This window comes from Globicephala melas, chromosome 17, assembly GCF_963455315.2.
Source record: "Globicephala melas chromosome 17, mGloMel1.2, whole genome shotgun sequence".
NCBI classification, from domain to species: Eukaryota; Metazoa; Chordata; class Mammalia; order Artiodactyla; family Delphinidae; genus Globicephala; species Globicephala melas.
The window spans coordinates 1,645,040-1,672,826 of NC_083330.1; the positions used below are offsets into that span (position 1 = coordinate 1,645,040).

Consider the following 27,787-nt stretch of genomic DNA (forward strand, 5'->3'; position numbering starts at 1 on the left):
TATAGAGATGAAAGCTTTTGGAATTGTATATTTGTTATTGCTTTACATTTTAATACAGATTAATTATTTAAAAACAATCATATAGAGAAAGCCCTAAAAATTTCAGTTTTTAAAATTTCTAAGTTATGCAATAAGAACTATGAGAAAAGAACTTCACTTTTTGCAATGAATGTACCCCTAGGAAAAACAAAAGACATTTTTTGTTTTGTGGGGAAAAAGAAATTCTTTGTAATTTTCCATGAAGGTATTAGTTAATTTATCTTGTTAATAAACCAATTGCAAAAAATCAAGTTCTTTTCTCATAGTTCTTATTGCGTAACTTAGAAATACCTAGTGTAAAGTATATCCTGGAGCTTATGTCATTGGGCTTGCTGGTACTGATTAGCTGTACTTAATGTATTTTCAGAAATACTTAGAAACGTGCTGTTTCATTCAGTTATTGTCACACTAATACTGCCTAATGAAACCATAGGATCTCAGTGGCATACACAACTGTATCAATTGGGATTCTCCAGATGAACATAACCAGTCGGATACCCATATATCTACATACATGTGTTAAGAGATTCATTTCAAAGAGTTGGCTGCCACCATCGCGGGGCCTGGAAGTCCAGAGTCTGTAGGATGGGAGGGACTTGGTGCTCCCATCTTGAAGCAGAATTCCATCATCAGAGACATGTCCCAGTTTGCTCTTAAGGCCTTTCAGCTGATGGCATGAGCCCACTGCTCCCCACATTATGGAGAATAATCTCATTTACTTAAAGTCAACTGTTTGTAGATGTTAGCCATAGCTACAGAACACCTCACCGAAGTACCTACATTAGTGTTTGATTCGATTACTTGGTACCGGGTTGAATAACTGGCCTAATCAGGTCAGCACATGAAAACTAACCATCACAGTTCACCCTTGTCAACTTGACATTCACACTCTTCTCCTTAACCCTCCAACAAGGACGGTAAAGTCTTACTTCCAACGGAGATGAAACAAGTACCCTGCATGCAACCCAGAATAACACGATCATTTCCTCGGAAGGGAGCACTAAGTCCTGAAGTGACATTCACTCCTCTCCTTGATGTACTGTGACTTGAATGCTGTGACGTAAAAGTCTACATTATTAATAAACTTAATGTTAGATCGTAAGAGGATACAAGAAGGAACAAAGACTCTCATCATCATATCTATAATAAAATAAGGAAGAAATCCTCATACAATTACAGTTCTCATTTCTCCAGCTGGACACATGTTGTAACTGGTATTGAAAACTACCTTCTACTACCTTTGCCCTCAGCAAGCACCTCAGCTAGTCATGGTTCTGTTTAAGGTGGAGGGTTAGCATAATTTTGACTGGATAAGTGTAATTGTGGTGCTTCCTAACAATGGAATTTTATCCTGATAAAAATAAATGACCTATTGAGCCATGAAATTACATGGACACACCTTAAATGCATATTTCTAGATTTTAAAAGACAGTCTGAAAAGACTCTGTCCTGTATGATGCCAATTATATGACATTCTGGAAAAATCACAGCTGTAGAGACAGTAAGAAGATCATTGGTTGACCAGGTGTTCACAGGGAGGGAAGGAAGGTTGCAGAGGTGGAGCACAGGGGATTCTTCAGGTCTGTGAAGTGATCTGTGTGATACTGTAGTGGTGGGTGCATGACACTGTGCACTTGTCAAATCCCATGGAAATTTAAAGCGCAGAGTCAACTTGATGTGTGAAAATTTTTAAAAACTTCTTAGGGGATCAGGAGACCCTATTATGGCAAAGAATCTACTGTAATACAAGGTCTGAAATAATCTCACTGAAATGGGGGAGAAAAGGGGTTCACACTCATCATTTTGGAAATGAGTGCAGCTTGTAGTATTAAAGGCAAAATAAACTGTGCTCTAGTGGATAAAATTGTTTCCCACAGGGATATGTGTTAACAGTTCCTGTGTGGCTGTCCCTGTACGCTGGGGCTGAACAACTAGGTAAGTGAACGGTGGGTCCCTGCGGGAGTGGGAATCTACAGACAGACAAGGGGAGAAGTTAGGAAGGTCCATGTAGTCATGTGTTAGAGACGCAACATCACTAAGAGCTCATGGTTAGCTTAACAAAGATACAGATGCTTATGCATGGAAATCTTTATGAATGCATGCATTCCAACACGGGTTATCATATGCACATATATTCCTTGCTCTGCCAGCTGAGAGGTCCTAAGTAAATGATTGGATAAATAAATAAATGGAGAAGAATAGATGCATCTCCTGTCTAGAGCAATTCCAAATAATCCCTGTAGATACTCAACCCTCAAGGAGGAGGAGCACAACTCCCCACCCTTTAAGCGTGGGCTGTTTATAGTGACTTGTCTCTAGAGAGTGCAGTGTGGAGAGTGGGACCGAGAGGAACTTATGGTGAGAAACCTGATAAACGTCATCTCAGCCAGCCCATCAAGGTCAGCCTCAGCGGCAGGGATAAGGCGTGCTGACTGTGATTCTCTGACGTGAGGTGGTCAAGTGGCATTTATCTCTGGTCTTCCTCTCCAGAACCCATGACCCCACTACAGTCATGAGAAAAACGTCAGAATAATCCCAACGGAAGAACATTCTACCAATTACCAATAATCCTCAAAACTGCCAAAGTCATTAAAAAAAGGGAAAGTCTGAGAAATGGTCATAGCTAAGAGAAGCGTGATGAGACACGGTGATGAAATAGAATGTGGCGTCTGGGATGGGATCCTGGAAACTACAGAGGACACTGGGGGGTGAAAACACGGAAACTTCAAAGAAGTAGGGCCTTAACAGCAAGATCACAGTCCTGGTTCATTAGCCGTGACAGCGTTACACGCCATATGCCACGCTAAGGCGTGGTGTGCATAAATGTAAGATGTGAATAATAGAGGGAAAGGCATGTGGGGAATGTGGGAACCCTCTGTGCTATTTTCACAATATTTCTGTAAATCTAAAACCACTCTAACGTAAACCTTTGTACAGAAAAGGTCTCAGAAATTTTTAAACGTATAAAATACAACTTTTATTCCAGTTTTTAAATTTATAATCACTGAAAACAGTTTTATGATAGCTATGAAATTTATGTTACCTAATAATTAAATTGCTTTGCATATTACATTAATTCTTTTTCTGAATAAATACCTGATATTATTACCAGATATTTTCATGAAAGCCAATGGAAAATTAAGAAAACAAGGAAGATGTATTAAAAATGGTAGAAGGCATGGGTACACCCCCTACTCAAATAGAGATTGAGTTTAGATGGTGGTTAAATACCTTCATGCCTGTTTTCTCTGGTTGCGTTTAGTAGCAGGAAATTGATTCTAGACACACCGTGTTTTTATGTAATCAATAAATACTGAAATTCTCCTCCTTTTATAGAAAAGGAATAGCTTCATGTCAGAGCTGGCGATAAGTAGATATTTGCTTTCAAATACAATCTTAAGAGCAATTTTGAAAAAAAATAGTTAAACTAATGGCAAATTTCTCACGGACACTAAATAAATAGTTCGCGTCATCAGGTTATAATTTCAGCATCAAATTGCCCTTTCATTTGCTGATGATTTGTTCTTACCTAACTTTACCAAAATCAGCCTCCGTATGCTTTCCAGTCACACCAGAGCAGGCTCACAGCCCACAACTTATTTATGGAAAACAGTGTATTATGTGGCTTGTTCAGTTACTACCGAAAATGGTCAATCTCTTTTCCTTCAAAGGCAACAGTAATAATCCAGTGACAACATACTCCATTCCACTCACCCTTGATCAAGTGTTCCTCAGTCTCACACAACAGAAAATGACAAAGAGGACAAGATAGTTTACTGTCCCCAAAGCTGAGAGGAGCAGTTGTTTGAGGTGTATAAAGTCTCCTATTTCGGAATTCACCGTTCATTCCACTTGGGCGTCTCATTCTCCTAAACTGTTAGATTTTGGCTCCGCATTTTTATACTGACAGGATGTCAATTTTCTATGACAACCCTTAGTTTTATTAAGTTCATCACATAATTAAAACAAAACTCTCCAAAAGCATTTAAAATCAAACAAGACATATGCATTTATGTGCATTTAAGTCTATGCCTATCATTTAGAAATGCATCTGTATTAGGTACTTCATACGTTGATTTATCTTTATATTATTCACCCTGATAAATAGCTTGCTTTCTTAGATCACTCTGTTTGTGAATTACATTTTAAGTTCCGGAGAGAATTATTCATGCATGTAGCTTTTTAATTAAAAGGAGAAAGATTAGTCAACCTTTTATCAAGAGATAACCACATGAAAGGCAACTTTTAATTACTCCTTTTGAAGTTTCTTCCCCAGTTGCCAAGTGGGGTTTCACAGGGGATGCAGGGATGAGCCAGCCCCTGAGCGGCAGGCTGATCCCGCCCTGGGTCCCATCCGGATGCTGAGGGGAGGGAGCGGGGCCTGGAAATGCACATCCCCGGCCCGCGGAACCATGGCCGTAGGGTTATTCTTCACAGAAGCTGGAGCTGAAGACGTTTCATCTCCTCCTGCCGGCTCTTCATTGTCCCCTGGGAGCTCTTGTCCTTACAGGTGGCTGTAAACAGTTGGCCTGCCGGCTCCGCTGCCTAATTTACTGTACTTCGTTACGTCCTCCTCTCTGCCCCTCGATGCTGTGCTTGATGGCCTTTCTCTGTCTTTTCAGACGACATCCTCTGCGGTGCCGCAGCACATGGATTTCAGGACTACCTGTGAGGAGGTAGGTCGCATGCCTTCCGTTTTTGATGAGGGGAAACAGGTGATAGGGAACGCTGGGCCCTCCCTTACGTATTTACGTGGAAAATGGCTTTCCACAGAGGGACGGGTGATGGGCCCACAGTGTTTCCAGAGCACGAGCTGTCTCTGCAAGACTGGAAAGGCCTCACAGGCCTGGGGAAGCCCCGGGATTTCAGTCTTCCTTCAAGAGGACTGACGCATGTTTCATTGGACTGAATTGTCTCTCCCCACAAACTATACGCTGAAGGCTTCAGCTAGTGAAAGAGCTGGAACTAATTCTTTTCACATAAATGGTTATAAATTAGAAGACATCTAAGGTCCCTTTCAACACTAAAAGACTTTGATTTTATGATTCCCATACTCTTTAAGTATTTCAGTATTAAGTATTGATGTATGGCGACTCTCTGTAGAGCTGTCATCACATTCGGTGTGAGCGGAAGTGATGCATTCATTGCTCTTGAAGGATGTTAAAGGCCATCCATTCAAGTGTGCAGTCAACAGTGCATGGAGTTGGGGCTCCAGGAATGCAGCTCTTCTATTTTAGGAAGAAAGATTATCTTTCCATGCAACACTCAAAGCATTGTCTTTTCACTCTTCAGGCAAAATGCAAATATTCATATGTTAAAATATTTCATATTTGCTTAAAAGGTTTAAAATAGTTTAGTATGTATAAATAACCCAAGAAAGAAACAGCCATAACTAGATTACCTATAATAAAGTTTAAAAAATCCTCAGTATTAACATTTGTCAAAATTGTTCTTTTAGTGAAATGTCATGTATTATATTTCTTGCAAAAATATCTTTTTAAAAAAAATATTTGTCACAGTAGGTTCAATTTTAGGTTGTTCAGAAAAAATAATAAATTACTTTCATTCCTTCAATGCTTATTTTTAATTTTTTTATTTTCAAAGTTTAAGTATGGTAATACTTTTAAAAATCCTTTATACATGCTAGCACTTTTCAAATTATATTATAGCTATTTGTTTACAAACCTCTCTCACATGCTACCCTGAATATTATAAGGTCAGAATGTGTAATTTATTCATCTTTTAATTCAGCCCCTTTCAAAGGTTCATACTTAAAAAAAAAAATTACTGTTTTCCGAGCTTACACTTAGAAGCATAAATTTTAAGTGTGTCATTTCTGGTTGTAAATACAGTACGTGTTATCATACTGGTCATTTTGTATGAATGTAGTAAACCTACAGTTTCTTTTAAAGTTTTGTCTTACGTTTTGGGTGGTAAAGCACCCATCAATCTGAATGGATATTTGTGTGAATGAGACAACGTGACACACGTCGGAGACGCATGTGGTAGAGACTGGACAGTGGCCAATGTTTCTAACACATGGTTCACCTTGGACGTGAGAGGCTGTATAAGATTGATTTCCCAGACCGTTTCTTACACAAAATGTTTTGATTCATTGATTTGAAACATACATCAAATTCTGTCCAAGGTTCAGCTGTTTTTTATAATGGTGATGCCGTTGAGGTCCTCTTACCCTTACTTCTGTAATAGATGTTCTTTGCTCTCCGGCAATGATCCCTTGAGGATCTCACCATTTCAACGCTGCCAGCGTGGAGCAGACCTCAGAACTGTCAGAGCAGTTCCCGCGTGTCTGACACATGCTGGCTGGACCGGAAGTGATGCAGGACTCTATGGTGCCCTGAGGATGATCGAATCGCCCTGAAGATGGACCGAAATCAAAGGGTTTGCCAGAAATTGACAGTCTTAGAACGTTTAAGTGGACCTGCACCGTAAAGACAATTTAGCTTAACTCTGCCACTTTGCAGATGAGCAAATGGAGAGGTTTTATGAGAATGCTGAGTGACATTTAATGAATTAGGTAAAAGCAAAACCATCATGTATAGCTTGGAATGCCTGAGTCTAATTTTGGGCCTCTTTCTTAAGTACTACATTGCTGAAAATTATATCAAAGATACATTAAATGAAACTTGTTTTCTCTTGACTTTCTCTTGACTGATAATAAACTACTAAGGATGAAAATTTGATATCCACGTCCATCAGACAGATCCAGATAGAATATTACCACGCAGATGCCAAGAAGTCTCTTCTTTGTGAAGGAATAGAAGTGTGGCTAGATAAGTTTCATTTAAACATCTTAATTATCTAATACGGACTTTTTTTTTTAAAGGAGGGTTATTTATTGTTTAAAAAATTCTTCTCTTAAAAAGAAAATGTTGTAATTATTTTAAAGTAATTGGGATTCAAAAGTATGACAAGAAACAAAAATGAAGAGAGAGAATACAATCAGGACAAATGCAAAACCCACATTGTAGAAGAAAAAGTGTGTGCATACCCAGGCAAAAGTACTGACTTCTCCACCTTTAAAAGTGTCGTCAAGGGCTTCCCTGGTGGCGCAGTGGTTGAGAGTCTGCCTGCCGAGGCAGGGGACACGGGTTCGTGCCCCAGTCCGGGAAGATCCCACATGCCGCCGAGCGGCTGGGCCACAGCTGCTGAGCCTACGTGTCCGGAGCCTGTGCTCCGCAACGGGAGAGGCCACAGCAGTGAGAGGCCCGTGTACCGCAAAAAAAACCCAAAAACCTATGTGTTCCAGTAAACCAATATTCTATCTTTAGTGTGGGTTTTCCTCATTGTTCACTTTCATATCCACATTCTTTAAAATAGGATCACATCTAGGTGTTGAGTATGAAAATACATATTTCTCTATAACATATTTAACAGTTTAATAATTCATGCACACTTATAATCTAGTCTCATATAATAACATATAATCTGTGACTATGTTTCATTCAACAAATACTGAAAATCCCAGTATGAATAAAAGACTGTACTAGGTCCTATAGATTAATAATCCTTAAAAATGAAAAGAGTCATAACTTATGAAGATTTTCTTTAGATAACAGCATATAAGGTGAAGTCAGATGATGTGACATGTAACTAAATGTCATGGAAGTCACTACATGTCATGCCTAAATACACGACTAACTGTTAGGTGAATGTATTTATTCAATGAAAGCCCTGAGTTCCAAATGTTAAGGACTCATCTTTAGATGGAACGGTCTCTGAAGATTGCAAGGAGATACAAGTTTTGTACAAGTGCTTGAAAAGTGGCTGGAATTTAGCTAAGGAGGAGGCCAGGTAAGACCCCATCCCAGCAGGCAAAGGAAAGGGTAAAACGCAGTTTGAAACATCTTGTGTGAAACAGCATTAGTGCACTGCTACTACAAGATGGTACGGGATAAGGAACTACATATCACTTGCAACTAGAGGCTTACAGGACAAGTTAAATTAGATTTGGCAACCAAAATACAGAACTATGAGGATTCCTACAAGACTGTCGTGCATAGAATGGTCTCTGCCTGGTTTCTTGCAGTTTATTATATCTGATATTGCAAATTCCACACTTCAGGGTTAAAGGAACACAGATATTAAAGTTCCATGAAAACACAATTTGTGTTCTTTCAAGGACTAGAACCTCAATTAAAGAGGTCTTAACTTTCAAGTAGACAGTGGGTGACAGTCTACTTCTCAAACTTCCAAAGGTACTTGGTTTCTGCAAAGCATACATTCTTAATAAGTTTACATGTGAGGTTTGTTTTTAAAACAGATAAATCCATGTAAATTCTTGAACACACTTCATTGATTCACAGAAAACAAGTCAATGACTAGATGTTTAAACATATTGCCTTTTAAGTAATTAAGAGGTATTGCCTTTTAATATTCCTCTAAGCAAATAGTCTTCAGTGTGGGTTTTGCAAAATCCAGCTGCAATGTAGGATCATCCGTCAGGGACAGGAAAACAACCTTTGAATGTATTTATCACTTTTCAGGTTTTACGTATGTTGTATAATTATGTAATATATTTGTATGTTATATGTAACACATGCATTTCCTCACTCATGCGTGATGCATCCCCAGTTAAACAAGTCTGAAGACAAATGACTGTTATGTTAGTAAAGAAAAAGAAGCTGCAGGTCTTAAGTTTATACTAAAATGTGGGACTGATCATTATTTGATTTTTTTATTTTTTGAACAATCTGGGTCCACAGATCTGTAAAGACTTTGCATCCCTCAGTGTTCTAGTTTGTGCCGCACCGGTGGCCACACTCAGTGTCCTGTTGCCCGTTCTCACCCCTGTAGCAGTCCATGGGGGATGAGCCCATGTGGGTCAAGCCTCTCCCGGTATCCGCTAGTGTCCTGTGCTCCCTCAGCAGCCTAGCTTTGGCAGGAAAAGCATCCATCAGGCCCAGAGAGGTTTCTGTCTCATTTTTCCCTCACTGGCCATCGCTCTGATCCATGAAGAATGGCTGGTTCAAGATGGTGTCCTTCTCAGAACTCTCTGCACTCCCATAAGGAGATGCTTGGTAACCAAAGTGCTACCAGGTGAAAGACACAGATAGCCTTGTCGTCGTGTGTGGAAAGACTGGGGGAGGCATCCCCTCAAAGACCTCTGCATGAGGGGACCAGGGCCAGGGGATAAGAGCCTGGAGCCTGGAGCCGGGCAGCCCGGGTTCAAATCCTGACTCACCCATCTCTGCGCCTCTGCTGCCCTGGGTTATCAGAGCCAAGGGGATTAATACTTCAGGGCGCGCAGCCTGCCTTCACAGTGGCGATGCCAGTCCAGCGGTGCCGCTCTGAGCTGGGGGGCGCCCCAAATGGACTTTACCCCTCTTCTTCCAGCTACTGTAGCAGCTCCGGGTCTGAGCCAGTTGCTTCCTGTCCCCAGAGTTGCCTGCGCAAGGTTTACGTTTCTGCAACAGTAACTATGTGCTCACTTCCCCAACCCCCATCCATCTTCTCCTCTGCTGTAAGAAATACATTCATAAGACCTAACTCTAAACGTTTATGTTATTCCACTGCTCTTAGGTTCCTCCATGGCCCCTCCCGCCTGTTCACACGCTGGGCACACCGTACAGGGGCCTGACCGCCCCGCCCCCTGCCCTTCTGCCGCGGCCCCTCCCACATACCACGGGCTCGGGCTCGGGGCTGCGTTCTCCATCGTCCGGGGAGCATGCATTCTCATGCTTCTGGATGTTCACTCAGCTTTTTCCCTTTTGGATGAAATTACTTTTGCCTTCTCTAATTATTGTTTTCTTGATTTATTTTTTCAAGACAAGCCACACATTTTTCTATCTACAGAGCCTCCTCTAATGCCCCTTCTCTCATGAATAGTTAGGTCCCTTCTCTACGTTGCTGCTGTATCAAGTGCTCCAATATCATACTGCATGTTATTTATACATGTACATTTTTAGAAGTAGGAATACTCTGAGGCCAAAGATGATTGTCTAATTCATGTCTGACTCACTGTTAATGTTACACAGTATTGGCAAAGTGGATGTGTGTGTCGGATTTTTAATGTATTTTCATGTCCATAGGCTGAATTTTCGTAATAGAATAAATGTAACATCTGTAATGCCTGGAAAATGTATTTTAATGTGAATGTGTTGTTAGCTTCATTATCTCTCAGTTTGTTATTTTCTCCAAACAGCTATGTATTGGTGTATGCATATATATATATATAATTCTAACAAAAAGTTGCCTCATTCTTTATTTTCCTTCACTCTTGTCCTCTGAAGAGTCAAGCATGGGCTCCAAGTCTGTGTTCTGTTTTCCAGACAACCATCTAATAGTTAGGGGACATTTCACACATTACTTGAGTGAATGGAGCTTTGACCATATCAGAAATGTGATGAGAGAAACCTCATAGCTGTGTTTTAGTTCCTCAAACTTTCCCTGGCGATCTTTGCGATCTCTTTGATGTGTAACAATAATGTATTTATGGGATCTCAGGGAAAAGCCCCTCTTTCATCCACAAGTTGAGACAGGGCTTTATTTGTGATTGCCAGCTATTCCATTACATTTCTGGGGGAAAAATGGCTCGGGTACTGTACATCTAAAAATCAGCAAATGTGCCCAATTTTGTTCCCTTAGCTTTGATATTATCCCCTGCCCTTCTCTCCCCTGCATCTCAGAAGTCCCGATGTTGGCCCCTGGCCAAGATCGCCTTGTAAGCATGAGAGACTTTTCCATGTGAAAAATGTACAAAAATTGTGTCTGTATTAAGGAAAATATAATTTGCTTTTGCTGACATTCTTTTGTCTTTTAGACATATGCACTTGAGTTAAGCTCTGTGGTAGATTAAAGGATGCGATTTAGGGGCCCCAGCTATGCATAGCCTCAGAGGAGGGACTGATGCCATCATGGCTCCTGGAAAAGCTTGTTTTTCCTTAAAAGATATTATAACACTTACAAAATAATTACAGACCAATTTAACATTGTATATAATAGAGGGTATAATGGTATGTATTTTCACATGGGAAAAAGCAATTTACAGAAAGAGTTATCTCTGGAAGTTGCGGTATCTAAGTATATTCTCATCAACACCATGGAACATTCTTTTAAAGAAACAAACCCCTAGCAATCCACATCTAATTTATATTCCAAGGGAAAGAAAGTCTCATTTGTCTGGGATTTTGTGCTCATTAAATAGTAAGGGTAAAAATGTATTTCTATGTACTTCTCCCTTTATCCAAATTAAGAATGGCTCAATGGTTATTAAATGAAAATGTAATTTCCAAGGTAGTCATTGTTTTTGTTGACTTTTTAGTTCAGAGTAACAGCCAGCGATTATATTCTGTTTCAAAAGAATTTCCATTTGCATCTCTGATAAATGGGACTATAAAGTGTCCTTGCTAAGGAGAATATTTCCATTTATCTGGCAAATATTATAACCCTGACCTGCTTCAGGAGGGACGAGATGTGTGGACTCCCTCTGTGATCACTAAGCTGATGGTTTAAAGCCATGCAGTACAAGTTTGGAAATATTCACAGGCTGTTTCCACAATTCCCGGAAATGTGTGAAGCAAAAACAGTGGAAAGGGAATCAAAAATCTTGGGTCTCAAGCCAGGCTGTGTCTTAATTAGCTGTGTTAATTCAAGCAGTTCTTCACCTCTTTATCCTGGTTCCCTCCTCTGTACAAGGTGCATGTGTGCTGGTGAATGGGTTGATCAAATAGTGGAGGGTAGAGAAGATAAGAAGGTATGTTTTTACAGGTTTAAAATTCTGTGAGAAAGACAGTAAGTAGATGAGTGGTTGCCTAGGACTGGGTGTGGGAGGATGGAGAGTTGGGAATATTAGGTTTCTTTACAGAGTGATCAAAATGGTCAGAAATTGGTTACAGCACTCAATGGCTGCATATTGCTACACTAAAAACATTGAACACTTTAAAGAGCTGAATTGTATACAGTGTGAATAGCATCTCAATAAAACCATTATGAAATTTATATTGATTGTAAGTATTAAACAAAACTTGCACTATTTTAAAAATATACTGTAAAACTGTAATCCTTACTTTCCAAATCTTTGTGGGGATTTTCTCACATAATCTCTATTATCTGAGGTCTACTTTATGTGAAAAGGTTATACTTTTCTGTGTACCTGTATTAAGTTTCAGACTCATCAGAGTGCATTTTCCCTAGCTTTCAGATGTTATTCATCATGTTTTGCTATAAATAAGCCATAAAATTATAATCTATAAACTAAGTATAATTCTTTTCTCTGTTTTGCTTTCTTTTTTTTTTTTCTGTCTGAAGACAAAGACAGGGATTTGTTTGCTGCAGGATGGTAATCCGGAGCCTTTCAAAGTGCGGCTACACCTGGCCAAAGATATTCTGATGATCCAGGAACAGGATGTGATATGTGTGTCTGGTGAGCCTTTCTATTCTGGTGTAAGTAGCTCTTCCTTCCCTTGAAGTTTTCTGGTTTTTTTTTTTATTGTTGCTGTTAATAAAAATGTCTATTCACAGAACATACTTAATATTCTTTCTCTTACTTTCAGAGCCAGTAATTTTTGTTTTCAGTATTAGTAAGCAGTGTCCTTGTATAAGGACTTTTACTTGGGTCCAAAGGCATACAGTGGGCCCATCTCCAGCTCGGTGTCTCATTGACTCTGAGTCGTCATTACGTGACTAGAGTGACACTCGTATTTGTAATCATGAGAGCGTGGGTTCTACACTTCAACACTGAGGACAGTGCAGGGCAGGTTCCCTGCCCTGATGGCATCTTGCATCACAGTGAACCTTCAGAGGTGGTGCAGAGGTGGAGCCCAGCTCTCGACATCGGAGAAGCAGGAGGCTTTAGGTAGTGGTCCCGGAACTCAGTGGCAAGGCTTCTCCCCAGGGGGTTGTGCATGAATAATTCTGTGGGCCTCCTCGATAGAATCAAGCTAGGTGCTGTAGCAAGCTCTGTCTGTGCTCTAAACAGTTAATGTATGACCCTGATGCTAATCCAGTCTCCGAAGGAGCCATAGGTTGTCTCAGAACCCATCGGGCTGCTCCCTGGTGCTGAAGTGCAGCTCTGGAGGACATCCTTAGGTGTGTTAAAGAACAGAATTTTAACTGAGCAGATTTAAAGATCTAATTAGCTTTGTGCAGTGATCCATGAAGCGGGCAGCATCCCATCTGCCACGCTGTTTAAAAGAAGAGGTTTTCAAAGGGAGAAAGGGGGCAGAAAAAGGAAATTTTCCCCAAAGAATGTCTTGTTTCAGTGGAGGTTGTCCTCCTAAGGGGAAAAGATGGGGTCTGTGAGGGCAGGAGGTTTACTCACTAGCGTTGACCAGGGAATTCCAAGTTGACTGGTTAAAGGTGACAGTCCTGGGAGAGGCTGAAACTTCAGTTAGGTTAAGTATTAAGATTCAGTCTGGTGACGTGGTCCTAGCACAAGTGATTCCATCTTGGGCCTATTGTCTCTTTTTTTAACAATTTTCCCCTTTTGCTCAGACTCTCAGCTTCTCTGAGAGATGTGATCAAAATGTAAGGCATGAGCGCCACTCTCAGCTACTGCTCTGAAGCTCTAGTGGTTTTATCTGATCCTCTGTGTGGTATCGACAGGGCATGCTGTTTGGTTTAATCCCTGGGACATTCACGGCTTCGGGTTCACAATGTCTAAATTGGTCATTCTCGTTCCTTTTCTGGAGTTCTTGTATTAGGGACATCATTTACTTGGTGGTTAGTGGCTGAGAACTTGGATTTAAAGCTCTTGGGAAAACACAATTCACCAGGGAAACTACTACGATTGTTATAAGGAAGATAATCCCCAATATTTGGAGTCATGGTCAAGACCCAAACCAACTGAAGTCAAATAAGTCATAGAAAGACCCACTGATGCAGTCACCTTTTTACACCAAGTTGCTTGATCTTGTGTACGTGAGTGTCAACTTCTCCAGAAGTGTTAATCCAGGTGTAGCAGGCGGTATTGGCCACGGCACAGACACCTCCTGGCTCAAGCTAAAAGCTAATCCAGGGCTGTCCTCTTATCAAAAACAACTTTGGCCAGAGAGTCAAAGGAGCTTTGTTGCGCAGCTGTTGTCTTAATAGTGGATTCTGCAATACTTTCAAGAGTTAATGAGGGGTTCCTGATCGTAGCCTCATTTACGTTTACTCCTAACCAGGGAGGGACAGCCCAACAAAGGAAGCAAATCCTGAATCCTGAATGCTTCCTGGTAATTCCATCCGAACCTGTGGCTCAGGACTGGAAAGGTGCCAGCCGTGGCGGCAAGTAAAGTCTTAAGGGTGAATAGACCACGCAACAGTGTTTCTCTTGCCTTGGGTGTTTTCTTTGCCTAGGCGGAGCTTAGATGCAAATTTCCCCAAGTTTGGGATTGTTAACCAGAGAGAGGGGTTAACAGACCAGGGGGTCTCTAGCATTCTGACAAGTACAGAAACCTGTACTTGTCAAAAGTCCTTTCCTGGAATCTCCTTGAAGATGAAGTACTTTTGCACGTACACTTCTGAAAAAACATTAGAGTAAAACAATAACTGTAAATGACAAAGGATTCAAAACTGCTCATTAGTAAAAATCTGATGAGAGTTCATTGTAATGGAATTGGCAAGGGAATGTGGTTATTTTTTATAAGATAGTAAATAGAATTGTGACTGATAACATTATACCAGGACATATCAGATTTCTAGGAATTTTATACAATTCAGGAACACTTGTAACATAAAGCCATACAAGTACAGCATAAAGAAAGCTCAGTATTACATTTTTTTTAAAATAAATTTATTTATGTATTTTTGGCTGTGTTGGGTCTTCGTTTCTGTGCGAGGGCTTTCTCTAGTTGCGGCAATTGGGGGCCACTCTTCATCGCAGTGCACAGGCCTCTCACTGTCGCGGCCTCTCTTGTTGCAGAACACAAGCTCCAGACGCGCAGGCTCAGTAGTTGTGGCTCACGGGCCTAGTTGCTCTGCAGCATGTGGGATCTTCCCACACCAGGGCTCGAACCCGTGTCCCCTGCATTGGCAGGCAGATTCTCAACCACTGCGCCACCAGGGAAGCCCCTCAGTATTACTTTTTATTTGGCAGTATTTCCCATATAACCTGTCAAATAAGCCTAATGAGCCTAACGTCCCCCCTTTCATGAGGAGAGAGAACAAATCTTTTGAGATGTTTCAGGGGCCCTCTGGAACATCCCAAAGTTATGTCCAGGTCAAAAAGACATTATTTAGAATCTTAATTTTGGGAAGTTTGTCAAAAATATCAAATGGTTTGGACACTTGACTAAATAGAATCACAGATAAGTATGAAACAATATTTAATGATACATTTAATTAAGTGACAAAAGATTTCAAAGGCATATATAGAAGGTTACATTGTTCTGAGCAAAACAACTCTTTTAATATTGAGAAGACTTGGTTTACTTAAGTAATCAAAGACCAGATGATAAAGATAACATGAAACACAGGAAATCATTTTGATAAAATACAAACGTTTTGCTTTCTAAGTGGATTACTGAAATGGTAAAGAAAAAACTTTCAGAATATCTTATCAAGAACAGATCAATTGTCCAAGGAAAATTTGTCATTTTAGCATATAAAAGAAAGCTGTTTTAGTGTTACATAAGTGCACTCTTGGTATTAAAGCTTAATTTAAAAACATTTATAAAGATAACAATTCAATTTTTAGCTAACTTGACCATAAAAAATACTCTCCCTCTCTCGTCTCTCTCTCTCTGTTTTCAAATTTCAATGTCCATTGTTTGTCCTTTTTCTCTTTTGCATTTTGAAACAGCCAGCTTTATTTTAGGAGAAAATTTTCTTTTTCCCTAACAAAAATGCATCTCCATATCCATACCTTTTTTTACCCCAAAACACATCTATTTTCCTTGCATCCAGAGCTGTTTCTCTTATAATTTCTAGTAGTTTTAACTCTGTATATTAGACATTTTAACCCTAAAAAGCTTTAATTTTTAGTGAAAATAAATAAGTAAACAATTGTGAACCATCTTTTACATTAGCATTCTGTGGCTTGTAAATATTTTTATCTGTAAATCTGTAACTATTTTTTATAATTTCTAGACATGCGTGTTTCTCATCGTAAATTTCTCAGCATGGCACAGGACTTGTTTATTAATAAAACCAAATATCTTTAGTTTTTCTGTAAAAGGAAGTGGAAGTGGACAAACCTGTCTTCAATAATTAGTGTTTCAGTATTTTAGCTTGTTTGGAAATGATCTGGTTATTCAAAGAATTTAACTTAACTCATCATTTAACTTAGCAAAACTTTAAGGTTTCAGGTTATCAAAAACACTTAGGGAGATTAAAAAGTTTTCCTAAAAAGTTTTTATCCTACGTACATCTATTTATTTAAATTATTCTTACAAGGACTACCCAGAAACACTTCATTAGACATCGGACAATGTCAGTCATTATTCTGAGTTACTTTTCTGGCTGACAATTTTTGTAATAGAGATAACATGAATTAATTTGGTTAGTAAATTCAGGTAGGATAAAAGTTTTATTTAATGCTGATAACTCTAAAGACATTTCAATTAAACCAACAACCTTAAACTAGCTTTTATATTTTCCGATATCACATGAATCTGAAATTCATTTGGGTTAGTTTCTGTTATATTTCTGAGAATTTCATTTATATAAGAACTTTGTTTTATTTAAGCCAATTAAAAAGAGCCTTTTTACTAATTATTTTTTGTGGTACCATCAGTGGTAGGAAAATATCACATAAGATACATATACCCACATAAACATATAGACAGACATGAACTGAGACCTCGTAGATTCTGTTTTACTAGTTACAAAAGAAGTTGGATCTAAGTTGTTTTTCTGGAAGATGGAATAAGTAAAGGCTGCCTGCACAGATGTCTAAAACTAAGTTTCAAATGACCTTTCCCTCTTGATTTTTTTTCAGTTAAGCATTACCTCTCTGAAGTTTGTACTTTAACATTTACAGCTTAGAGGCACAGAGAAAGAATGCAAGTTACAAGCCTTTTAAGATAAATAGGGAAAGTTTGCGAATTGGTAAAAAGGAATAGGTAAATTTTGAATTGCCTCTTTAGTGGCAGTTTTAGATTTGCAAAGATCTGTAAGATGAGGACAGTTGCCTTTAATTCCTCAAGGAATTTGGTTGCAACTTAAATGACATCAGAGGTTGATCTACCCATAAATCCTTTACAAGGCTTTAGGTTTTCTTTTTAAATTTTAATTTCTGCTTTTCATAGTTGTTTCAGGAAATAATGCAGCAGTCTCCCAGAAAGCCCTCAGAGTCCTGTAAGCTTTGGGAGGGGCCCAAATTGGGGTCCCCCTTTGAGGGTGGATACAGTGTTTGTAAGGCCACTGACTTGGCAATGCTTATGGTCGAGTCTTCTCTTCAGAGGGAAAAGACAATTCAGACAGGTTGGTAGAGCAAGTACTGCATTCCAGCAAAGGAGGAGAGAGGGGTCACCAGGGTTAGGTCAGCCTCATCGTCTTTCTCTTTTTTTTTGAAGGGGAGGGTACCTCTTATGTCCTTAAAATTTTATTAGTGTTTTGCAATGAATTTTTTTTAAATGAAGCTACACGTATACCTCACTTTGCTGCACTTTGCTTTATTGCACTTCGCAGGTATTGTATTTTTTACACATTGAAGTTTTATGGCGACCCTGTGTCAGGCAAGTCTGTTAGGACCTTTTTTTGAACAGCATTTGCTCACTTTGTGTCTCTGTGTCACATTTTGGTAGTACCTGCAATATTTCAAATGTTTGGGCTATTACTGTATTTTACGGTAATCTGTGATCAGTGATTTTGGATGTGACTATTGTCATTGTTCTGTGGCACCATGAGTTATGCCCATGCAAGACTGTGAGTTTAATTGGTAAATGTTGTGTCTTCTGACTGCTCCACTGGCAAACTGTTCCCCCATCTCTCTCCCTCTCCTCCGGACTTCCTGTTCCTAACACGCAACAATATTTGAATTAGGCCAAATAATAATCCTACAATGGTCTCTAAGTGTTTGGATTCTAAGGTTCCCATCTTTATTATTGATTTATTTGTTGTTTGGTTTATTTTATCTTTTTTAAGCTAAGCCTTCAGTTCTCTTGGAGCCAAACCAATACTTGAAAGGGATGTGCTGCTGGGCTGGGGACTGTGTGATGGTTTACTGTGTACTTCATCACACAGAAATTTCCTTAGGTTGGCGGGTGACCTAGCGTCAGTCTAACCTGTTCTGACCCATTATTCTAACAGATGAGTCTTATCCTAACACAGGAGGGTTTGGTGGCAAGCGTCTCACAGCTCTTAAATTCTTGACTCGGACCCACCAATTTTTGTGGCTTTTTTTGGCTTCCAAGATCCTCATTAGCAATAGCCTTTCTCTACACAAAACAAGACAAACAAGGTCATGCACCTTAACACACCACCGGCAATTCCCAGCAATGAACCATCAGAGCCCAGTAAGTGGGGACTGGGGAGGGGACCTGGAGAACGGGGTCCCAGACAACTGGGAAATGCAGGCTGAACCCAGGGCCGGGGACTGGGATTCTGGATGGAACCCCCTGCCTCTGCTCAAGCTGACCTGCTGAGCCCTGGATGGGAAAGCAGATCAGATACCGAGTTCGGAACCGAGAGCTCTCAGAAACGGTGATGAAGACAGTGGGCTCAAAGGCTTCTCCGGAGCCGCATCTGTGTTTCTCATCGTCCCCAAAGCCTTCAAAGGTCTCCTCTGGTCCTACCGCGGGCACCAAATCTGATAAATAATGAAAATCAACGGAGTAAATTTAAAGAGCTAATTGGCTTTATTCAAAATTTCATGAATTGGGCGGCACCCCATCTGGCAAACAGAAAGGCGCTCCACTGAGCTGCAGAAGGGGAAAGGTTTTTGAAGGTGGAATGGGGGAAGAAAAAGGAGCTTATTAACAAAGAATGCTTTGTCTCAGGGAAGTTCACCCTCCTGAGGGGAGTTTTAGGGGTCTGTGGGAGGGGATTACTCTCTAGCACTGAGCAGCGAATTCCAGGTTGAGTGGTTAAACCATGCGATAGTCCTGCAAGAGACTGAAACCTTAAGTGTCTGGTGACGTGGGCTTAGCACAAGGAACTCCATTCGGGCCTGTTGTCCCCTTTTCAATAGGTGATGTTAAATTGAATTTGACAGAACAATTTTATCATAAAACAGGAAGTTTTAAAGTTCATCATTGATTGCGCAATAACATTGAAGACATCGTCTTGACAGTGTTGTCATGTATGATTTCAGAAGAAAACTGCAGCAGGTGTCACACAGGCAGCCCCCTGGATTCCCTAGACATCAGTAGTGGCTCGGCAGGCAGATTTAATTTGTAGCTTATTAACAGACTCATCTCAGTGTCTTGTTGGGGTGAATAATGCTGAACTTGAGCTTCTACCACACTTCTCACTACATCCTGCGGAGTCACACTGGGTCCTTTAGGCTCCTGCTAACTAAAGAAAATGGACATTCTGCAGACTGTTAACTGCTCTTCTGTCACAGACCATTTAAAGTATCCTGAATCACGGTTCTGGCTGTCAAGGCTGATTAAATTGTGCCCACGGGGTTGCCCTTTCTTTCTTTTAGTTAATAAAAGAGTAGTGGTCAATTTCTTTCTTCCTTCCTTTCTTTCTTTCTCTTCCTTTCTTTCCTTCCCTTCCTTCCTTCCTTCTTTCTCCTTTTTTTTTGGAAAAGATATATTACATATATATATTACATATATATATACACATATGTTACATATATCAGAATGATACAGAGCAATTGTCCATCAGGTAGAAATGTGAAAGCTTCAGTTACTATAAGAGGAAGAAATCACCTTCCCTTGTGCTCAGAAATTGAATGTTTGGTCCCTGTCAGTCTCCTGAGTGACCTGCCCCCTAAGTCAGAGGAAGCTGTGTCTGTCCCCGGGATATTATCTCTTTCAGTGCTGCCCTGAAGGAACATCAAATTTAGCCAAGGCTGGTTTTAAATGTTGGCAAAATATTTTTAAAAGGCCAATGAGCCTAAAATCAATATGAGATGGCCTCATATTTCATCGCAGACACACCAGTTTCAAAGGTGTTGCCAGTAAACAATAAGAAAGTCTTGGAGACTGAAGTCTAAATATGGCAGAACGACCAGATATATAGCGTCACTATAATCAGAGTTCTAATGAGCGTCGTCAGGATTTAGAATCAACTAAAGTTAAGCAACTTCCTTTAGTTTTCCTTGTGGGAGAAAACATGCAGTTAGTAATCCCACGTGTGAAACCATAATTTCCTGAAGGCAGCGTTAAGAGAAGCTAATATCTGCCTTTTGCAATAAGAGTCAGTGTTCACTCCACATGTGATGGGATGGGATGGGATGCAGAGAAGTCGGGGGTGAGGTTCCTTATCTGTGGAAAATTTGATCAGGAGAGAGATCGCAGCTACAGTAGGCTGTGTGCTCACTGGGGTGGATTCTCACCAGGTCATCTAAGATGGTTGGTATGTGTATCCTCAGATTTTTTTTCTCTTTTTTCCCATCGAAGAGCCATTTAATACAGAAATCAGAATCTGTGAACACACGCACGCACGCACACACACACACGCACAATATACACATTATATATATTTTTCAAATTTAAAAAAGAAATCTCAATGCCAACAAGTACCTATTAGAACATGCAATAAAATTTGATCTATTCTAAGTAAATATATGTGATTTTTCCCCAATCGGTTTTAGAGGTTAAAGGGGTCATTAGTAAAGTAAAATCAGAACAGAAGGTATCGGCTTAATCCTGATCTTTTTACATTTGATTTTATATTTATGAATGAAGCAGTGAAGGGTATTGTACGTGTCTGCTTCTCCTTTTAACCTGTTCTGTTTTGGAGACAGCCATTCCAAAAATGCTGCTAATAAGATTAGGAAAGGAGAGGGTATGGATACTTCTAAAAATTAAAAAAAAAAAAGTTATAGGTAGGTCACTGTGGTCTAGCTCACTGTGATTTTATAAAAGAAGGATGAACAAAGGATGATCTTGAACCAGGGTGCTTTCTCTGTTGTTGTCAGAGAAGTTGCTAACTTCACAAGACAGTGCTGGAACCCTTCTCTGCTGTTCCTTGTGTGCTGTTTGTTTTTTGCAACAGTCAGCAGTCACCACTGGGGCCACTGATGTTCCTAAATTTCCCAGGGCTTAAGCTGCAGTAGATGAGGAGGTCCTGGAAGGAAGACTAGTTCCAGTAAAGATGTTGTCTCCAGACCCCTGGTGTTGGCCACGCGGGGATGGTCCCTCAGTGGCAGCAGTTGTGATAGGTCACCGGCAACAGCAGTGGTGCCCCGGCAACAACGAGGTCATGATGCTGGCAGCTCCTGGGATGGTGACACACAGACCAGATGCAGTAGACAGTCTGGTGTTATTAGTTGAAGAATCTCCCAGATGAAAAAGAAAATGAGTGATGATATTTACCCCAAGAACAATAATGGTAAAGAAATGGGAGAAGTACACTTTATAAACTGAGCTAATTTTTCTCACGAGATCGTCGTTAGGTCTACAACGTATATAAAGGATGTTAAGGACATTATGCTTAACGTGCTGTGTAAAATGCAGATTTTTAAAGGCGTTTATCTATCCTGCACCGTAAGTTTTATTTTACCCTCAAAACAACTTTAACAAAAGATTTGCTTCTTACGTATAAAGCAAATTTATTGACAAGTCTTCAATCTTTCATTTTTAGAACAAAAATATCATTTCTTTATTATATTACTTTTGAAGTTTATTGCCACTGAGTCTTTGTAAGAAACATCCAATTGTATGCCTGAATACATTATAATGATTACATGCACAATTACTGAAATAAAAGTACGTAAGAATAATAACAAACACTTTTTTTGAAATAGTGAATGAAATGCTTGACTGGACAGAATAACAAGTCATCACCATAATACGTACTGAATTAGTCTTCTAATTTATAAATCCTACTATGGTTGTCATACACTGGACATACACATAACAGATTTTGCCGCCTTAGCAACCATGGCTTCTCAATCCAGATTGCTAATTTATTTGGTTTGAAATGTAGTTTATCTGCCAACTTGAATCAGCCTACAGTCACCGATCTGGGTGTGTCCCTTATTAATAGTATATTTAAAAATCCCTATTATTTTATGTTTAGCATTTTCAAATAACTCATGCAATAAAATCATTTTTCCTCTATTAATCTCAACACTTACAACTTATATGCACAGAGGTGGTCTTCTGGATTGTTGCTCACTATTTGGTAATCTCTCTACTACCGAGTTATCCAAGAAAGGAATGCATTCTCGTAGGAAAGGTGATGTGCGTTGTCACAGGTGCACCAGGTGAGGATTAAGGACTGACGTACATGAGAGCAGCCCCGCCTGCCAAGTGAGTGTGCTTCCACATCAACAGACAGAGCACGGGTGTTGGCATTAGGCCAGCTCTAGGCCAGATTGCTCCACTTACATATTCATAGAAATGAATTTTTATAACATATAATATGAACTCACAGAGCAAGAAGGATATGGTCACCCATGTGCCCATCACCAGTTTAAGAAGGAAAATGTTACCCTTCACTCTGAAGCCTCCCCTGCCCTCACTGATACCCTTTCTTCTTTCCATAAAAAAAAAAAACAAAAAAACAAAAAACTGTTTTGCATTTTGTGTTTCTAATCTTCTTAATTTTAAGTTTGTTTACTACATATAAGTAATATAAGTCTTCCCCTGAGCTCGCTCTGTCTACCATGTATCTATCTATCTCACATTGTGTGTGCGTTTGTGTATATGTATAGAATATTGTCTATCTATCTATTTATCTACCTGCCTATGTTCAATATATGTATGTAGATAATTGGTAGATAGATATTTAAAATGTTTTGTTCGGTGGTTTTTCTTTATCTTGTAAGAAGATTGACATTTTGCTTTATTTTGTTATACATTTTCCCCAGCTGTCAGGTGGTAGAGTTTTGGAAAGTCTACCATCTATTACTGATGCTTTCTCTGTAGGGAGCCTGACCCTTCTCTCAAGAGCATTGGATATTTAGGAATCCCCACCTGTGGTGACCTGCAGTTTCACTGTGAAGCAACTATGAAGATTTGTTTTTATTTGCTTTGCACGAGAGTCAGGAATTCTTGAATATGGGGATTTATGCATTTCTTCAATTCAGAACAATCGTAATCATTTAAAAAGCTTTTGCTTATCTCCCTCTCTCTGTTCTTGCCTGTGGTCCTGACCTGTAGGTGGGCGTTACGTCAGCCCCTGAGTCCTCACTCTCTTCTGTTGCTCCACACTCTGCGCCAGATGGTCTGGCCTTAGAGGCCAGATGGCAACTCCCTCTGCTTTCCTTTCAGTTCAGGAACTCTCTCCCTGGTTAGATTTAGTCTGTTGCTTAAACTATGTATTGAAATTCTGATTCTGGAAACTTTTTTTCTTCTAGAAGTTCTAGTCTGTCCCATTTTATATTTGATGCATAATATTTGATATCACTATCGTACGTTTGATATCTCCTCCCGTTCTATTCATCATTCTAAAAATCCTACTTACGTGGTGCGTCTGGAATTCTAGGATCTGCAGTCTCTACAGAACCTAACCGGCCACTTGTTCCTCGTTTGCCTGTTTGCTGTTCTGCCGACTCACGCGTTGTGCTCTGCGAATTTTCACCCTGAGTTCATGGCCTTTGGTGCTCTGTGGGAATTTCTTGGGTTTGGCGCTACAATGTGTTACAAAGACAGAATTTTCATTTTCATTTGCTTTTTCAAGGTGCCTGAGGCTACTGGCGACCCAGGTATTCTTTAAACTAAGTTCTCCACTGGGGATTCAAGACCACACAGGTAGACTGAATATCATCTCAAACCCACATGTAGACCAATTCATGTTGACAAGTTCTCAGGAGAATTAGCTTTTAAATCTTTCATCTGGAGCCAGATTCAAAATGGGCAAATAGTGGAAGAAATGTTCATTCTTACACACACCACGAGCCGCTTTTCTCCCTCCCTGGTCCTTCCAGTCCTGGGCCCGCGGTGGATGCGATCAGGGTCACAGTTTGGGTGGAACCTTCTTACCTATCAGGAGACAATTAGTCTTCCTTTCTGACAACCATGAAATTTTTTTCTTCTTATTGCCCTGGTTACACTTTGACATTATTTTTTGTTTGTGTGCCTTATTTTATTCATCATTTTGTTGTGTGTTATCCTAGAGAAAGAATTTAGTATATCTGACTCAAAAGAGTGTCAGAACCAAGGTTACTTGTGTGTGTGTGTGTGTGTGTGTGTGTGTGTGTGTGTGTGTGTGTGTGTTACGGTGGAAAATCTATTGGCTCTAAAATCAGACAGACCTGGCTTGCCATCTCAGCCTGGCCATTTGCTAGCTTTGTGACCCTGTGTGAGTTAACTTCCTTCTCTGAATCTCGGTTCCTGTGAGTGAGAAGGAGAGAACATCTAATTTACAGAATTGGCTGTGACAGCACTGAATGTGACCACATTACCGTAGAAGATTGTAGAAGTGAAAAATAAAGCCTGGGTCCCTTCTTCCCACTTTCTGCTTTCTAACCATTTCTAACTTGTATTCCTCTCGGTTCTATAACCTAACGTGGGGTCATAGTTGTTTCCTAAAATAACTGATGGACCACTGATCTGAATATTTGTCCCTTTCTCTAATTCACTTTGCCTCTAATGATTATCCTGGATGAGCAATTTAAACTGGATAAGTAATCTTTCTGTATAATATTAGGAAACAAAACTTCTCACCTCAAAAGAATCATTCTGGGAGTCAGTCCTTTTTAGATGCAAAGGAGTTTCATTATTATTGCTTCAAACAAAAGTGCTTTTTTTTTTGCGATACGCGGGCCTCTCACCGTTGCGGCCTCTCCCGTTGCAGAGCACAGGCTCCGGACGCGCAGGCTCAGCGGCCATGGCTCACGGGCCCAGCCGCTCCGCGGCACGTGGGATCTTCCCGGACCGGGGCACGAACCTGTGTCCCCTGCATCGGCAGGCGGACTCTCAACCACTGCGCCAACCAGCGAAGCCCCTCCAAAGTGCTTTTGATATGGTGTTAGTGAAAAGGAGCCTAAGGATATTCTAAAGTTTATAGGTTTATGAAGGCTATATTGCTTCATATAAATTATTTTAATTAAATTTGTAATTCTTCAATGAAATTAAACGTAGATTGATAGACTAAAATTTGCATTGTTCTGGAAATGAAGACTCATACAAACTAGGTGAAATGAAATAGACAATAATGTGAAAATAAGGCCTATATTATTTAGGTAAATACTATCCTACATGTTTAACATAATAGATTAAATAGTGAAAGTTTTGGTCAAAACTGTCATTTTTGTCCTTGGTATATTTATTATTTTTCTTCCTTGGAACTGACTTCATCAGTTGTTTTGACCACAGATAGAGAAATCTGCTGTTTAAAAATATGTTGTTTCTTCCACCCTGCCCTGGGGAAGTACCGGAGGAGGCCTCGTGGAAAGTCAGGATTCACTGTAGCACGTTGATGATGAGACTGCGGTGGACGCCTCTCAGGGAGCGGTGACCGGGCAGCCCTGCACTTCCCACCCAGGCTCTTGTCAGCGGAGGCCTGGAGCAGCTGGAACTTTCCCACCTATGACCAGGAGTAACAAGGAAATTCTCACCTCGAATAGAAAAGACAATCAACAGATGCCAACCTTGCAATGTCACAGATGTTACAATTATCTAACAAGGATTGGGAAGTAGCTGTCATAAAATGGTTTCAGGTCTGTTACAAACAGGATTGAAACAAATGAGAAAAGAGAAAGTCTCAGCAAAAAGCAACTGGAAATTGTAGAACTGAAAATTCAACTGAAATAAAAACTCAGTGGATGGGCTCAAGAGCAGCATGGAGAGGACAGAGGAAAGAACCAATTAACTTGAAGACAGAACAATAAAAATTACCCTTTCTGAACTAAAGAGAAAAACTGGTCTGAAAAAAATAAGGGATCCATGAGACTATAATGAAAGATCCAGCGTTTATATCATCAGAGTCCCAGGAAAAGAGAAGGAGGTCAGAGCTCAAACAGTGCTTGAAGGAATAATGCCTGAAAACTCCCCAAAGTTTGCAACTGACGTAAACCTAAAGAAGGGGGGGCAGATCTCAAAAGGATAAACCCAAGAAACCTGTGTTAAGACACATCATAGTCAAATCCTGAAAACTAAAGACAAAGAAAAAACTTAAAAGCAGCAAGACACCGTAATACTTTAGGAATAGGGGAAAAACCATTCAAATGATAGTAGAGTTTTCCCCAGAAACAATGGAAACTGGAAGGAAGTGGCATGGTATTTTTCAACTGCCGAAGAGAAAGAACTATCAACCCAGATTTCTGTATATGCCAAAAATATCTTTCAAGAATCAGTCGGAAACTTATGACTCGTTAATAAAATGGGCAATAAAAAATGAGCAAAGAATTTGAATAGATGTTTTTATTACAAAGAAGATGTATAATTGGCCAATAAGGAAATGAAGAAATGCTCAACGCCATTAGCCATCAAGGAAATGTACATCAAGACCACAGTGAGGTACACTTCATAGCCACTAGGATGTTTATAATCAAAAAGACAGATAAGAACAAGTGGTCCTGAAGATGCGGAGAAGCTGGGGTCCTCGGACAATGCTGGTGAGAACGTAGGATGTCCAGCTTCACTGGAACAGCCTGGCAGTCCCAGTTTTCACTCTTTGGTATATGCTCGGGAAAAACGATCACGCGTGTCCACGCAAAAACTTGTCCACAGATGTTCATAGCAGCATGATTCTTAGTAGCCAAATCCTATAAACACCCTAGATGTGGAGGGAGGGATAAAGTGTGGTATACCCATACAGTGGAATGTTATCTGACAGTTTAAGAAACGAAGTATTGATGCATGCTACAACATGGATGAACCTTGAAAACATCGTAGTTAGAAGACAGACACAAAGGACTACATACTGTATAATTTCACTCATGTGAAATGTCCGTAATAGGCAAACCCACAGAGATAGAACGTAGATTAAATGCCTAAGGTTAGAATGGGGGGGATCAGGAGTGAGGGGTTCTAGGTACATTCTGGAATATTGAATACAAGTGTTCTAAAATTGTTGTGATGATGGCTGCATAACTGTGAAACTACTAAAAGCATCTAAATTGTACACTTTAAGTAGCTGGTGTTAAGGTACATGAATTACAGCCCCGAAGAGCTATTTTTAAAAAGACAGACAATAACCTTTGTAGATTCACTTATCTATGAGTATTTCTATATGTAACCACCTCTGTCTGTATTAAGCTAAACATGGGTTCATACTGATACCTCCCCGCTGTCTTCCTTGCCCATGGACTGTTCTAGCTGTCCCCCTGCTTGTGTCTGTAAATTCCCACCCCACAGTGAGAAGCTGGTCCCCCCCCGCCAGGTGCTTGTTTAATTTCAGTATGCATGCATAGCAGTGTCAGGATCGTCACTACCCCCTCGCGTGGGACAGCTTCATCAAGGAGGGTCTCAGCCCGTAGCCTGTGTCTCTCAGACGCCACTCGTTTCCAAAGTCGCTCAGGCAGCGCGTTTGCCCACCCCTCTCGGCAAGGGACTGACGCACACCTGTAATGCAGTTAGATTACTTGTCACACTTCGCTTTGGGCCCCCTAGCTTCCTAACGCGCATATGTGAAGGTGGACTGCTTTTTCTCCGAAGTTCTCTGGGGTTTGACAAATGCACAATGTCACGTGTCCATTATTACTGTATCCTAAAGAATGGTCTCCTCGCCCTATAAATCCCTGTGCTTCATCCATTCAACCTCTTCCCTCTGCCCGAACTCCTGGCAGCCATTAGTC

General features: G+C 40.2%; 1 protein-coding gene across 7 annotated transcripts in view; it reads left to right on the plus strand.

Moving 5' to 3' along the window:
- Window positions 1-27,787, plus strand: part of SNTG1 (syntrophin gamma 1) — a 479,377-nt gene that overhangs the window by 265,744 nt on the left and 185,846 nt on the right. For 6 of the 7 annotated variants that reach the window (XM_060286992.1, XM_060286996.1, XM_060286991.1 and 3 more), the window contains 2 exons: window positions 4,662-4,715; window positions 12,310-12,444. In XM_060286992.1, the coding sequence (XP_060142975.1) occupies window positions 4,662-4,715; window positions 12,310-12,444 (189 nt within the window). Of the gene's footprint in view, window positions 1-1,916; window positions 1,975-4,661; window positions 4,716-12,309; window positions 12,445-27,787 lie in introns of all 7 variants that reach the window. The other variant, XM_060286994.1, reaches the window with a different exon arrangement.